The sequence below is a fragment of the Rhinoraja longicauda genome, chromosome 26, assembly GCF_053455715.1.
Source record: "Rhinoraja longicauda isolate Sanriku21f chromosome 26, sRhiLon1.1, whole genome shotgun sequence".
Lineage (NCBI taxonomy): Eukaryota > Metazoa > Chordata > Chondrichthyes > Rajiformes > Arhynchobatidae > Rhinoraja > Rhinoraja longicauda.
This window is the reverse complement of record NC_135978.1, coordinates 31,292,783-31,308,169: the sequence shown is the minus strand read 5'-3', so window position 1 is coordinate 31,308,169 and position 15,387 is coordinate 31,292,783. Positions and strand designations below refer to the sequence as shown.

The window sequence follows — 15,387 nt, the reverse complement described above, 5'->3', positions numbered from 1 at the left end:
CATTCTCCTGCCTTCTCCCCATAACCCCTGACACCCATACTAATCTGGAATCTATCTATCTCTGCTTTAAAACTATCCACTAACTTGGCCTCCACAACCTTCTGTGGCAAAGAATTCCACAGATTCACCACCCTCTGACTCAAAAAAACCCTTCTCATCTCCTTCCTAAAGGAACGTTCTTTAATATTGAGGCGGTGACCTCTGGTCCTAGACTCTCCCACTAGTGGAAACATCCTGTCCACATCCACTCTATCCAGGCCTTTCACTATTCGGTACATGAGGTCCCCCCTCATTCTTCTACAATCCAGCGAGTACAGGCCCAGTGCCGTCAAACACTCATCATGAGTTAACCTATTCATTCCTGGGATCATTCTTGAACTCTATTCCTCTCATGATCTTATACACTGTTCCTCTCTTATTCCTTTTTCCTTTTCCCCTGTTCATTTTTTTTAATACTCTCCCCTTCAATTCTTGTTAACCCCTCCATTTCAGCTCCACCACTCTCTCTTAGTTCTGACATCTGCCAATGTCCTTCCTGACACAAGGGAACATTGGAATGATTCTAGATTTGTCATGGAGCCATTTGAAGCACATTTTGTAATCCAGCTCACTGCTGACCATCCAGGCACATTTTTATATACAATACAATATACAATATATCTTTATTGTCATTGTACAGGGGCACAACGAGATTGGGAATGCGACTTCCATATGATGCAATAAATTAATTAGCTAATACACAGAAATTTAGACAACCCAGAGAAACAAAATTAGAAACAGTTAAAACAGTATAAAGTGCAAGTAGGTCTGTGCCGGTTCACTGTGCGATGTGACCATCCGGCTCAGCAGGACAGGTTCAGAGCAGCTATGGCCCTGGGGATGAAGCTGTTCCTGAGTCTGGAGGTGCGGGCGTAGAAGGCCTTGTAGCGTCTGCCAGATGGTAGAAGTTCGAACAGACTACTGCAGGGGTGTGAGGAGTCTTTATGAATGCTGGTGACTTTCCTGAGGCATCGTGTATTGTAGATGCCCTCCAAGGCCGGTAGCTGTGTCCTGATAATCTTCTGAGCTCTGTAGACTACGCGCTGAAGAGCTCTACTCACTGCCTCCGTGCAGCTGAGATACCACACAGGGATGCCATGCGTTAGGATGCTCTGTATGATGCAGCGGTAGAAGGTTGTCAGCAGCTGTTGGGGCAGACCAGACCTTTTCAGTGTTCTCAGGTAGAACAGTCGTTGCTGCGCCTTCTTGACCAGCGCAGCAGTGATAGTGGACCATGTGAGGTCCTCCGAAATGTGAGTGCCCAGTAACCTGAAGCTAGACACTCTCTCCACACTGTCCCCATTGATAAAGATCGGAGCGTATTCCCCATTATGTGACCTGCGGAAGTTGATGATCAGCTCCTTGGTCTTGGAGGTGTTTAGGGACAGGTTGTTATCTGAGCACCAGTCCACCAGGTTCTGCACCTCCGCTCTGTAGTGTGTTTCATCACCAGCCCGTCTGCAAACTTGACAATGGTGTTGGTGTTGAATGCAGGAACACAGTCGTGTGTGAATAGGGCATGTAGAGCATGGGGCTCAATACACAGCCCTGTGGTGTGCCGGTACTCAGGGTGATAGTGGAGGACAGGTGCGAGCCCATTCTCACTGCCTGCGGTTGCTTCATCAAGAAATTCAGGATCCAGTCGCATAACGACGAGCTGAGGCCTAGCTGACCTAGCTGAGGCCTAGTTTGGTGTTGAGCTTGGTGGGGATGACCGTGTTGAAGGCAGAGCTATAGTCTATGAATAGCATCCTCACGTACGTGCCCTGTCTCTCCAGGTGAGTCAGGACAGTGTGAAGAGCCAGAGAGATGGCGTCCTCTGTGGATCTGTTTGCCCTGTATGCGAATTGATGCGAGTCCAGTGAGTCAGGGATGCTGGATTTGATGTGTGAGAGGACCAGCTTTTCAAAGCACTTCATGAATATAGGAGTTGAGGGCAACCGGACGGTAGTCGTTCAGATTGGTGATTTTTTGTTTTGTTGTAGTCAGAGTCGTAGAGAGTCATAGAATCATACAGCGTGGAAATAAGTCCTTCGGCCCAACTTGCCCACGCTGACTAACGTGCCCCATCTACTAGTCCCACCTGCCTGCGTTTGGCCCATATCCCTGTAAACCTGTCCGCGGCACGGTAGCGCAGCGGTAGAGTTGCTGCTTTACAGCGAATACAGCGCCGGAGACACAGGTTCGATCCTGACTACGGGTGCTGCACTGTAAGGAGTTTGTACGTTCTCCCCGTGACCTGCGTGGGTTTTCTCCGAGATCTTCGGTTTCCTCCCACACTCCAAAGACGTACAGGTATGTAGGTTAATTGGCTGGGTAAATGTAAAAATTGTCCCTAGTGGGTGTAGGATAGTGTTAATGTACGGGGATCACTGGGCGGCACGGACTTGGAGGGCCGAAAAGGCCTGTTTCCGGCTGTAGATATATGATATGATGATATGATATGATGATGATATATGTATCTGTCCAAATGTTTTAAAACATTGTGATGCTACCTGCCTCAACGACCTCCTGCGGCAGCTCGTCCCATTTACCCACCCTCTGTGTGAAAAAAGTAGTCTCTCAGGTTGTTATTAAATCTTTCCCGCCTCACCTTAACCTATGTCTCCTGGTTTTTGATTCCCCTACTCTGGGTAAAAGACTGTGCATTCACTGTAACTATTCCATTCATGTCCTTATACACCCTCTGGCATCTGGTTTAAAAGTGTTAGACTTGAGACTTTAGAGATACAGTGTGGAAATGGGCCCTTCGGCCCACCAAGTCCATGACGACCAGTGATCATCCTGTACCCTAACTCTATCCTGCTCACTAGGGACAATTTTACAACTTACCAAAGCCAATTAACCTACAAACCTGCACGTCTTTGCAGTGTGGAAAGAACCCAGAGTACCCGGAGAAAGCCCACGCGGTCACAGGGAGAACGTAAAAAGTCCAAACAGACGGCACTCGTGGTCAGGATCAGACCCGGGTCTTTGGTGTTGTGAGGCAACAACTCTACTGCTGCGTCACTGGGCCGCCCAATTTTGTTTCTCTAATGTTTCTCGGAGAGAACTCTCTTAATCTTCATTTTGACTCTCACCATTGCCATGCCCCCTTCATTTCAGTGAGTGTCCATGTGGCTTATATCCTTTAATGCATCCTCAGCTCTCTAACATTGGTCTTCCTAACCGCTGCTAGTCAGTGACTGTATAGCTGGAAAATTGCACCCCAATTATGTTCCAGTTTACAAAAACTTCATTAAAAATCTAATACTTTCTTCTAAAAATGAAGTTACTTTTCTTCAAATTTATTAAGATATTTTTCCTATAGGTACTTCTCCAGTTAGTTGTAAAGTGCACTGAGGTGATAATACAGTAAATAAAGAGATATTTTGCATTAAAACTTCATTACAGATCATGATTTTGAACGAGATGCATTTAATAGACAATAGAAAATAGGTGCAGGAGAAGGCCATTCGGCCCTTCGAGCCAGCACCGCCATTCAATGTGATCATGGCTGATCATTCTCAATCAGTAACCCGTTCCTGCCTTCTCCCCATACCCCCTGACTCCGCTATCCTTAAGAGCTCTATCTAGCTCTCTCTTGAATGCATTCAGAGAATTAGCCTCCACTGCCTTCTGAGGCAGAGAATTCCACAGATTCACAACTCTCTGACTGAAAACGTTTTTCCTCATCTCAGTTCTAAATGGCCTACCCCTTATTCTTAAACTGTAGCCCCTTGTTCTGGACTCCCCCAACATTGGGAACATGTTTCCTGCCTCTAACGTGTCCAACCCCTTAATAATTTTATACGTTTCGATAAGATCCCCTCTCATCCTTCTAAACCTTTGACTCTTGATCGTTAGAGGAGTAAGGTTGTTGTCACAACCCTTCTTCCCTGTAAAGTTTAGATAATTTAAAAATCTATCATGATCTTGAAATACACTCAACGACTCTGCCTTCATAGCTCTCTGGAGTAAAGGATTAAAAGATTCAAAATCTTCTGGGAGAAGAGAATTCTTCTCAACTTTGCTTGAATAGACCAGTTCCTTATCCCGAGGCATTTCCCCTATATCTAGGTTCTTTGCTGGAGGAAATAGTCTCTTGGCATCCACTCTGTCAGGCCCCTGCAGGATGCTATTCATTTCAATAAGATCACCTCCCATTCTTCTAGCTCCATGTTACCATTGACCTGTGTGCAACAGACAAAAAGCTGTTTTCTCCTGGATTACATAGAGACCGACTTTTTTTTGCCTGTTGACTTGTTTGGAATCTGATTTTCTTGACTTTAGAATACAGTCACAATGCAATTTCCCCCTAGTGTTGGGAGTCTCATGCTGGAGTATTTTAGTGTAGAGATACAGCATGAAAACGGGTCCTTCCACCCAGCGAGTGCGCGCTGAGTCAGGATGGGGGAACACACGTCTAGCTCCCTCACCCTGAACATAGGATCCCCCCAGAGCTGCGTCCTTAGCCCCCTACTGTACTCAATAGTCAATCAATAGTCATTTATTTGTTACATACACATAAATGTGTAGTGAAATGAAACATTACCTGCAGTTGAACAATAAGACCAATAAGATTAATCAATAAAAATGCAATAACACATACAATCACAACTAACACCAAACAAAAAGAAACATCCATCACAGTGAGTCTCCTCCAGTCCCTCCTCACTGTGATGGAAGGCCAAAAATGTATTTTTCTCTTCCCTGCCGTCTTCTCCCGCGGTCAGGCTGTTGGAGTTGCCACGTCGGGGCGGTCGGGGCTCCCGATATTGAAGCCCCCGCTGGGCGGTGAAAGGTCAACGGCCTATTTCAGGCCGCGCCGGACGGTGGAAGGTCCGCGACGGGCCGACCCAAGCCCCGCGATTCGGGGCGGGCGAACACGCTGCCTCTGCCGTTGCCGGAGCTCCCGATGTCGGCCCCCACCCAGGGGTCTGCGGGCTTCCGACGTCCACGCGGCCCTCGCCGGAGCCTCCGGAGACGAGTCGCAGCCGCGCCCGCAGCATCCGCAGGCAGCCAGCGCCGCAGGTGGTGAGTCCGCGCCGCGGGCTCTGCGAACCAGAGCCCCAGGTGTTCCCAGGTGAATGGCCGGTGGTAGGCCGCAACGGGAACGGAGACACGACACAGAACAAGGTCACGTCTCCGTTCTGGAGAGAGAATGTTACAGTTCCCGTTCCCTCCCCCCCCCCCCCAAAACATAACATACAACACTACATCATATTAAACTACAATTCAGACAAAAACAACAAAAAACACAAAAGACAGACGGACTGCAGGCAAGCCGCAGCTGCTCCCTGTACACACATGACTGTGGGGCCAGGTTCAGCTCAAACTCCATCATCAAGTTTGCTGATGACACTGTGGTGATGGGCCGGATCTCCAACAACGATGAGAAGGCCTACCGGGAGGAGGTGGCTGATCTGGCACTCTGGTGTCAGGACAATAGCCTCCTCTTGAATGTCACTAAAACTAAGGAGCTGATTGTGGACTTCAGAAGGGCTAAACATCCAAGGACGTACACGCCACTGGAGATAAATGGGTCTATTGTGGATAGGGTGAGCAGTTTTAAATACTTGGGAGTCCGCATCGCAGAGGATCTGACGTGGGCAACGCACATTGCCGCACTGGTGGGTAAGGCTAAGCAGCGCCTTTACCACCTTAGACAACTGAGGAAATTCAGAGTGTCTCTGAGGATCCTTCATTGCTTCTACTCTGGGGCTGTAGAGAGCATCCTGTCCGGCAACATTACAGTCTGGTTTGGGGACAGCTCTGCCCAGGACAGGATGGCCCTGCAGAGAGTAGTGCGTTCGGCAGAACGCACCATGGGAACTACACTCGTCCCCCTGCAGGACCTATACATCAGGAGGTGCAGATCCAGAGCTGTGAAAACGGAGAGGATGAGACGGAGCTTCTTCCCACAGGCCATCAGGACTGTCAACTTTTATAACCCCAGACTAAATTTTTGTCGACACTAATAGTAACTTATTAACTTTATTTATATGCTGTAACTGTAATTCTTTTTGTGCACAACCCGCAGGCATTGCCACTTTCATTTCACTGCACATCGTGTATGTGAATGTGACAAATAAATTTGACTTGACTTGACTTGACCATCGATCACCCGTTCACACTAGTTCTATGTTATCCTGCTTTGTCGTCCACTTTCTACACAATGGGGACAATTTACAGAGGGCCAATTAAGCAGCAGACCCGCGTGTCTTTGGGGTACGGGAGCATGTTGGACAGAAGGGCCTGTTTCCACGCTGTTTAACTCTATGCCTATGAAACCAGAGCAACTGGAGGAAACCCATGCGGTCACAAGGAAAGCAGGCAAACTCCACACGGACAGCACCCGTGGTCAGGATGGAACCCTGGTAACTGGCTCTGTGAGGCAGGCGCGCCACCAGCTGCACAGTTCTACTGCCCTCGTGCTAATAACGAGATGTGTGTTTTCCACCCAGTCAACTTTTATTCTTTGAACTCGAGAAAATAAAGACCTGCCACTACATAGAATAGCACTAGCTTGCTGATGCTGTGGGTTCAATATCTTGCAATTCAGACTTTCTATATCTTTCCTCCACACACCCATTTCCCACCACAGCCCTACTGCATCATATCCCCCCCCACTCCCACACAAAAAAGTTAAGCGTTTGAACTGGCCCCCTCTGTAACTTGTTCTCCTGCAAAGTACCACATTCATTGATGTGTTCAGCACAGATAAATCCCATATGTGGCTGGCAGTATTCAGTATAGGAGTGGGTGGAAAGCAAACATCTCTGCTGCCAAGCTGCTGTTTTTAAAATTTAACTCTTTGAACACTGGCTGGTTTGCTGGTTTTCCTTGCCTTGAAATGATAGTTACAAATAAATCACAAAAACACAATGGTGTTGTGTTATCCAAGTTTTTCCTCAAACTAAATTCTGTACTAGAAAAGTGGTAGCCTGTTAAACTAATCAATTTAGTGGCGGCGCGGTGGCGCAGCGGTAGAGTTGCTGCCTCACGGCACCAGAGACCCGGGTTTGATCCTGACCACGGGTGCTGTTTGTACGTTCTCCCTGTGACCACGTGGGATTTCTCCTAGTGCTCTGGGTTTCTTCCCCACTCCAAAGACGTGCAGGTTTGTAGGTTAATTGGCTTCGGTAAAATTGATGATGTACCCAGGATTCCAGCATCTGCGGTTCCTTGTGTTTCCATTGTCCTCCTTGGTGGCAGATGCCATTGTTTGGAATATTAAAATCTGTGAGACGCTATGCATCATTGCTCAGAAGGACTCAGTTAATCAAAGGACTGCCAGCAAGGACATGATGTGCAAATACCTTCTTGTAGAGTCAGAGAGTCGTCCCACGCGGAAGCAGGCTCTTCAGCCCAGCTTGCCCATGCCAATCACGATACCTCAGCTATGCTAGTCCCACCTGCCTGGGTTTGGCCCATATACTTCTAAACCTTTCCTAGCAATGTACCTGTCCAAATGTTTTTGGCATCACAGTGACGCAGCTGGCAGAGACGCCTCTTCACAGTGCCAGAGATCCAGGTTCAATCCTGACCTCTGTGTGGAGTTTGCACCTTCTCCCTGTGACCATGTGGGTTTCCTTCAGGTGCTCTCGATTTCTCCCACATACCAAAGACGTGTGGGTTTGCAGGTTAATTGGCCCTCGGTAAATTCCCCCCAGTGTGCAGGGCATGGATGAGAAAGCGTGATAACAAGCACTGGTGTGAGCGGGTGATTGATGGCCAGCTTGGACTCGGTGGTTGAAGGGCCTGTTTCTGAGCTGTATCTCACAACTAGTCTAAATGTTGGCATAGTACGTGCCGCATCTCCCCCTCTGGCAGCTCAATCCATGTACTCAGCGCCCTGTGTGATAATGAAACCCTCAGGCTCCTATTAAATCTTTCCCCTCGCATCTCAAACCGAAGTCCTCTGGTTCTTGATTCCCCTACCATTCGTAAAAGATTCTGCATTGATGATAGACTGTGTTTTCAAGCTTGTGTTGCAAGTTTCTGTTATTTTGATTCTAACTCATCGGGATGTAAAGTACTCTAACGGTAATGAATTACTTCTTAAAGTCTATTTAGTTAGCATGTAAGCTTCCAGTTTCTTTCTGTTAATTGTTTTGGGAATAAATCTGGAGGCCGTTCAATTTATCCTCGGCTTTTGCCAGCATTCTCCTAAGCTTCGTTTCTATGGTGATTCACTGCACTTTATTTTCCCTTCCTTTGACAGGGTAACTTTATCAAGTTTCATTCAGCACCTCAGTGTAGGTTTAGGTTTATTATATTGTCACGTGTACCGAGGTACAGTAAAATGTTTGAATTTGCATGCTAATCAATCATGACAAGTAATACTGTACATACATATATCCAATCAAGTCAAACTGAAGTCCAAAGGGTGGGCAAAGGGAAAGATGCAGAGTGCAGAATATAGTTCTCAGCATCTTACGGCACCAGTCCCACACACAAAGTCCAATGTCCACAATGGAGTCGAGGTGAATTGGACAGTGCCCTAGCTTATGGAAGGACCGTTCAGAGTGGGGGAATCAAGAACCATAGGTTTAAGGTGAGGGGGGAAAGATTTAATAGGAATCTGAGGGGTGACTTTTTCACGCAAAGAGTGGTAGGTGTATGGAACGAGCTGCCAGTGGAGGTAGTTGAGGAGGTACTATCGCAATGTTTAAGAAACATTTGGACAGGTGCATGGCTAGGGTACGTTTAGAGGGATATATGGGCCAAATGCAAGCAGTGGGACTAGTGCAGATGGGGCATGTTGGTCGGTGAGGGAAAGTTGGGCCGAAGGGCCTGTTTCCACGCTGTAAGACTATGCCTCCAATATTTTCTGTTTGTTTTTCCCTTTTTTAAGGGAAACATTGCCTCCACGATTGTGAAAGTACGATCCTTTTTGCATCTTGGAATGCCGTGTTGTTGTGATAGTCCTGAGCGTATATTAGATGGAACTGTGTGTACTTTTTCAGGTTTGGACTCCCTATCCACATTCCATGGTTATTGAGGTTCCATGTGGTGTCAGACCATTTGCGAGCTGCTTGAGAGAAAACATCAATGCCTTGCGAAACGCATGAGTCTCCTCGTAACTTCACGTTCCTTTGTTGTACATCTGATTCTAGGCCGTTAGCAAGGCTAATTATATATGAGACTTCTGTCTTCGAAAATTCCATTTTATTTGTTGCTGCCATTATCTATATTTAGAGGAACGAGTCAAGAATATTTTATTGTCATTTGTCCCAGACAGAACAATGACATTCTTATTTGCAGCAGCACAACAGAGTATGTGAACATAGTGCTCTGTAAACAATATAATGAAGGAGAAAATAAAGTTCTAGACACACACGCACATGCACACACACACAAAAACACACACTAACACACACATGCATAAAAACACACAAAAATAGGCAAACACGTGCACACAAACACAAGCACACAAACTCGTGCACACGAACACGTGCATACGAACACGAACACGCACACACAAACACATGCACACAAATGCGCACATAAGTACACGCGCACACAAACACACACACACACACACACACACACACACACACACACACACACACACACACACACACACACACACACACACACACACACACACACACAAACATACACACAAAAACAAACAAATAAATAATAATAAGGCAAAAAGACAAAACCAATGCCCCCAACTCTATAAAGTTCTGAGCATGTTTGGAGATTGTAGTGTTTAATAGCCTAATGGGTGTAGGGAACAATGGAGAAACAAACTTTTCTTTTCATTAGTTTAGATAGTCCTGGTTAGTTGTGCAGCCAATGCAATTCTTCTGAAATGTGGTCATTGATATAATGTAGGAAATACAGCAGCTAATTTGCTCACACATGCTCCCACAAACATGTGGACATTATGGGAGCTTGCAACAAGTACATTTGGCTGCTGCATTTGTGATATTGCAAGAGCAACCTCACTTCAAATGTGCTTCATTAGCTGTGGAGAACTCAGGGTCACTCAGTGAGGGATGTGAAAGGTGCTATATAAATGCAAGGCCGTTTTTCTCTATCCATCTGTTTGATTTGTGCTCGAGTTTTAAACCTAAAATCTTCTGTTACTGAGTCATGGCTGTTTAACATAAAACCTATGAGGTAAAGATCTCGTGTACGATGCACCTTATCAAACTCAGGCAGAGCCACAAGCCCATTTAGCAAGCAGCAAATGGAATAAATTAGATTGTAGACTTTAGGGATACAGCACGGAAACAGGCCCTTTGGCCCACTTAGTCTGCACCAACCAGCGATCACACCATATGCTAACTTACAGACATTAGGGACAACTTTACAACTTACCAAAGCCAATTAACCTACAAACCTGTACGTCTCTGGAGTGTGGGGGGAAACCGGAACAAACAAATGCAGGTCACGGGGAGAACGTACAAACTCCGCACAGACAGCGTCCGTAGTCAGGATCGAACCCGGGTCACTGGCGCCGTAAGGCAGCAACGCTACCGCTGCGCCACCGTGCCACCCCCGTTACGCCGCTGTGCCACCCGATCAACGTAATGATCAACCTAATTTGCTTCTGCTTCTGGTGTTATCTTTGTCAAGTAACATGAATGTCAGTTTATGAGAACTTTCGCTATCCATTTATTTTCACAGCTGCAGAGTAAAACTTTAGGGAATTCCGATTTTGTTTTGTCAGGGTCCGGGCTGCACAAACGGAGCTGGGGCAACAGATCCTGGCGGACTTTGAAGAGGCCTTCCCCTCCCAGTGCACTAAGGTGAGAGAGCCCTGGCTTGCATCAAGCTCCCATATCTTACTTCAAATAAAGCTTACCCAAATGCCCATTTTGTCTTCTAACTTTAATATAAGTAAGATGTAGACACAACAAAATGCAGATACTTTAGTTTAGTTTAGATTATTCTAGTCCAATCTAAATAAATGCTAGCATTTCATTTGCCTTTCTTACTACCGATTCGACTTGCAAATTAGTTTAGTTTAGTTTAGTTTACAGACACAGCACGGAAACAGGCCCTGTGACTGTCCGAGTCCGCGCCACTCATTAGTGTACACTAACGCCATCCTACACACTAGGGACAATTTTACAATTTTTACCAAAGCTAATTGACCTAATAAACCTGCACACCTTTGGAGTGTGGGAGGAAACCGGAGCTCTCAGAGAAAACCCACGAAGGTCACAAGGAGAACGTGCAAACTCCGTACAGACAGCACCCGTAGTCAGGATCACACCCGCGTCTCTGACGCTATACTGCAGCAACTCTACCGCTGTGCCACCTGGTTTACAAAATAAATGAAATAAAGTGCTGCAGTGGCGGTACGGTTAGGGTGGCACGGTGGTGCAGCGGTAGAGTAGCTGCCTTACAGCACTGGAGACCTGGGTTCGATCCTGGCTAAGGGTGCTGTCTGTACGGAGTTTGTACGTTCTCCCCGTGACCTGCGTGGGTTTTCTCCAAGATCTTCGGTTTCCTCCCACACTCGAAAGACGTACGGGTTTGTAGGTTAATTGGCTTGGTAAATGTAAAAATTGTCCCAGGTGGGTATAGGATAGTATTTATGTCAGGGGATCGCTGGTCGGCACGGACCCGGTGGGTCGAAGGGCCTGCACTGTACCTCCAAACTAATCTACACTCAGTGGGTCAGGCAGCGTTTTGGAGGACACGGATCGATGAGGTTTTGTGTCGGGATCCTTCTTCAGACCGATTGTAGTAGGCGGGAGAAAACTGAGAAGAAAGGTAGGAATGAGATACAAGTCCAGCAAGCGATAGGTGGATACAAGTAAAGTTGTTTTTTTTATTGGCAGACAGGTGGTCAATGATCAGAAATGAGAAAAGACAAAAAGCTGATATGGTGAGAAGAGGCAGGAAATGTGAAGCCAGAGGAAGGAATCTAGGTGAGGGGGGTGGGTGGGGGGATTGAAAAGGGAGGCAGGCAGAATAGTGGTATCAATCTAAGTAACATGTGCCTCTAACGTGATCTGCTCCCTGCGCCAAGTCTAACTCAAATAAACTTAGGTCATATGGTGAATCACTGAAACATTACCGTCTGGCCTAAATGAAAAATGCTAAAAATTATATTTGGTGCTGCAAATATGGTGAATCATGCACATAAAAAGAAGAATAAATATTTGTTTGACTTTATTTTCTTCTGATGAATGTTGTTATTCAACCTCACAAAATAAATATGGTGCTAAAAATGATGAAGAATGGAGGATTGAGCTTAGACTTTAGGGAGATACAGCGTAGAACCAGGCTCCTTGGCCCGCCGTGTCCACGCCGACCAGCGATTATACCGTGCACTAACTATCTTACACACTAGGGACTATTTACAATTTTTACTGAGGCATATTAGCCTACAATCCGCAATGGTCACTTCAACAGTGCTTGATTTGTCACAGATGCAAATGCAGGAAACATGTTCCCAATATTGGGCGAGTCCAGAACCAGGGGCCACAGTCTAAGAATAAAGGGCAGGCCATTTAAAACTGATGTGAAAAGAAACCTTTTCACCCAGAAAGTTGTGAATTTGTGGAATTCTCTGCCACAGAGGGCAGTGGAGGTCAATTCACTGGATGAATTTAAAGAGAGTTAGATAGGGCTCTAGGGGCTAGTGGAATCAAGGGATATGGGGAGAAGGCAGGCACGGGTTACTGATTGTGGATGATCAGCCATGATCACAATGAATGGTTCGCAGGGCCAAATGGCCACCTCTTGCACCTGTTCTCCATGCTCCCATGTTTCTGTATGCAACTGCACAGTGAAATTCTTTTGGCGTATAATATGCATGCAGGTGTCGCCATTTTTGGCGCCATTATTCAAAATCCAAAGTCTGGTCGTTCCCACAAACCGACGTCCCTCTTCTCTCCTTGCCCGCCTATCTTTGTGATCCGGGGTCGCCTCCTGCAGCCGACCTTGAAGGCGATGGAGGCATTATCCTGGATCACCCTCCTACTGGCCCTTGCTACTTGCACCTGACGTCTCCAGCGGCTCCCTCCTAGTCCCGTCCATTGCTGTATCTTCTCTCTGTCTGTACGGAGTCTGTATGTTCTCCCTGAGATAGGGTTGCCAACTTTCTCACTCCCAAATAAGGGACAAAAGGTGACGTCACAGCCTCGCGTCCCACATGACCTCACCCAGCCAGTGGCCACGTGCTCCCGCTCCACCAATGGCAGCCGCACGGGCCGGGAGGTGGGTTGCTATGCAATCTCTGTTTGGCAGTGCCCCGGCCTCCGGGCCTACACTGTCTGAGTCTACAGCGTCCCCCCGGGCCTAATGCGGGTACAGGGCGGTCCCGTACGGGACAAACCAATTTAGCCCAATATACGGGATGTCCCAGCTAATACGGGACAGTTGGCAACCTTACTCAGAGACTACGTGGGTTTTCTGGGTGCCCTGGTTTCCGTCCTTCCGGGTGGGAACCACACGTTTTTGGAGTGTGGGAAGAAACCAGGGCACCCAGAAAACCCACGTGGTCTCAGGGAGAACATACAGACAGCACCCGTAGTCAGGATGGAACCCAGGTCTCTGGCGCTGTAAGGCAGCAATGCTACCACTGTGCCACTGGGCCTCCCAATTATCCTTTCGTTTTGAAAGTGACCCTCACTAGATCAGACAAACTTTAAACAATAAAAGGACACGGTGAAAGATGGAAAGAAGGCCACATCGAGAGCACCAAAAGCAGTAGATGAGGTTCGAGGCAGTGCATGTGAACCGTTGTCTTACTTGGAAGGACTGCTAGGCTCCATGGATGGACGTGAGGGTGGAGGTGCAGGCACAGGTGTTGCATCTCCTGCAGTATTTGGTGCTCCCAATGTGGCCTCCTGTACATCGGCGAGACCAAGTGTCAACTAGGCCTCCGTTTCGCTGAACGCTTATGCTCAGTGCACCAAAACATGCTGGACCTCCTGGTTACTAACCATTTAACCCATTCCCATACTGACTTTTATATCCTGGGATAGACACAATATGCTGGAGTAACTCAGCGGGACAGGCAGCATCTCTGGAGAGAAGGAATGTTAGACATTTCGGGTGCTGAGACTCTCCTTCAGACTGAGAATCAGGGGAGAGGGAGGCTAGAGACATGGAAGGCTGAGTTACCCCAGCATTTTGTGTCCATCTTCGGTGTAACCTAGCATCTGCAGTTCCTTCCGACACATTTCTGTGCTGGGTATCCTCCATTGCCAGAGTGAGGCCACACACAAACTGGAAGAACAGCTCCTCGTATTCTGCTTGGGTAGCTTAGAGCCCAATATTGTGAACATTGAATTCTCCAATTTTAGGTAACTAACTAACTAATGGCCACCCTTTCCCACAGCCTCCCCACCCCCTCCCCCATTTTACCCCTCTCTTCCCTGTGCCCCTCCTACATGCACATCCATTTCTCTTATTATCCTTCACTCCGAACCCTTCCACCCATGCCCTTCCACCAATACCCCTTCCACCCATACCCCTTCTACCAATACCCCTTCCACTCATACCCCTTCCACCCATGCCCCTTCCACCCATGCCCCTTCCACCCATGCCCCTTCCACCCATGCCCCTTCCACCCATGCCACTCCCATCCATGCCCCTTCCACCTTTGTCCCTTCCACCCATGCCCCTTCCACCCCGACCCCTTCCACCCATGCCCCTTCCACCCATGCCCCTTCCACCCATGCCCCTTCCACCCATGCCCCTTCCATCCATGCCCCTTCCACCCATACCCCTTCCACCCATACCCCTTCCACCCATGCCCCTTCCACCCATGCCACTTCCATCCATGCCCCTTCCACCTTTGTCCCTTCCACCCATGCCCCTTCCACCCCGACCCCTTCCACCCATGCCCCTTCCACCCATGCCCCTTCCACCCATGCCCCTTCCACCCATGCCCCTTCCACCCATGCCCCTTCCACCCATGACCCTTCCACCCATACCCCTTCCACCCATGCCCCTTCCACCCATGCCACTTCCATCCATGCCCCTTCCACCTTTGTCCCTTCCACCCATGCCCCTTCCATCCCGACCCCTTCCACCCATGCCCCTTCCACCCATGCCCCTTCCATCCATGCCCCTTCCACCCATGCCCCTTCCACCCATACCCCTTCCACCCATGCCCTTCCACCCATGCCCCTTCCACCCATGCCCCTTCCACCCATACCCCTTCCACCCATGCCCCTTCCACCCATGCCCCTTCCACCCGACCCCTTCCACCCATGCCCCTTCCACCCATACCCCTTCCACCCATGACCCCCACCTATACCTCTTTCACCCATGCCCCCCACCTATACCTCTTCCACCCATGCCCCTTCCACCCATGCCCTTCCACCCATGGCCTTCCACCCATGCCCCCCACCTATACCTCTTCCACCCATGCCCCCTACCTAT

General features: G+C 48.1%; 1 protein-coding gene across 2 annotated transcripts in view; it reads left to right on the top strand.

Annotated features, from left to right (window-relative positions):
• vps53 (VPS53 subunit of GARP complex) overlaps positions 1 to 15,387 on the top strand; it is a 328,676-nt gene that overhangs the window by 93,565 nt on the left and 219,724 nt on the right. For both annotated transcript variants that reach the window (XM_078422197.1, XM_078422198.1), the window contains exon 8: positions 10,709 to 10,787. In XM_078422197.1, the coding sequence (XP_078278323.1) occupies positions 10,709 to 10,787 (79 nt within the window). The remainder of the gene's footprint in view (positions 1 to 10,708; positions 10,788 to 15,387) is intronic.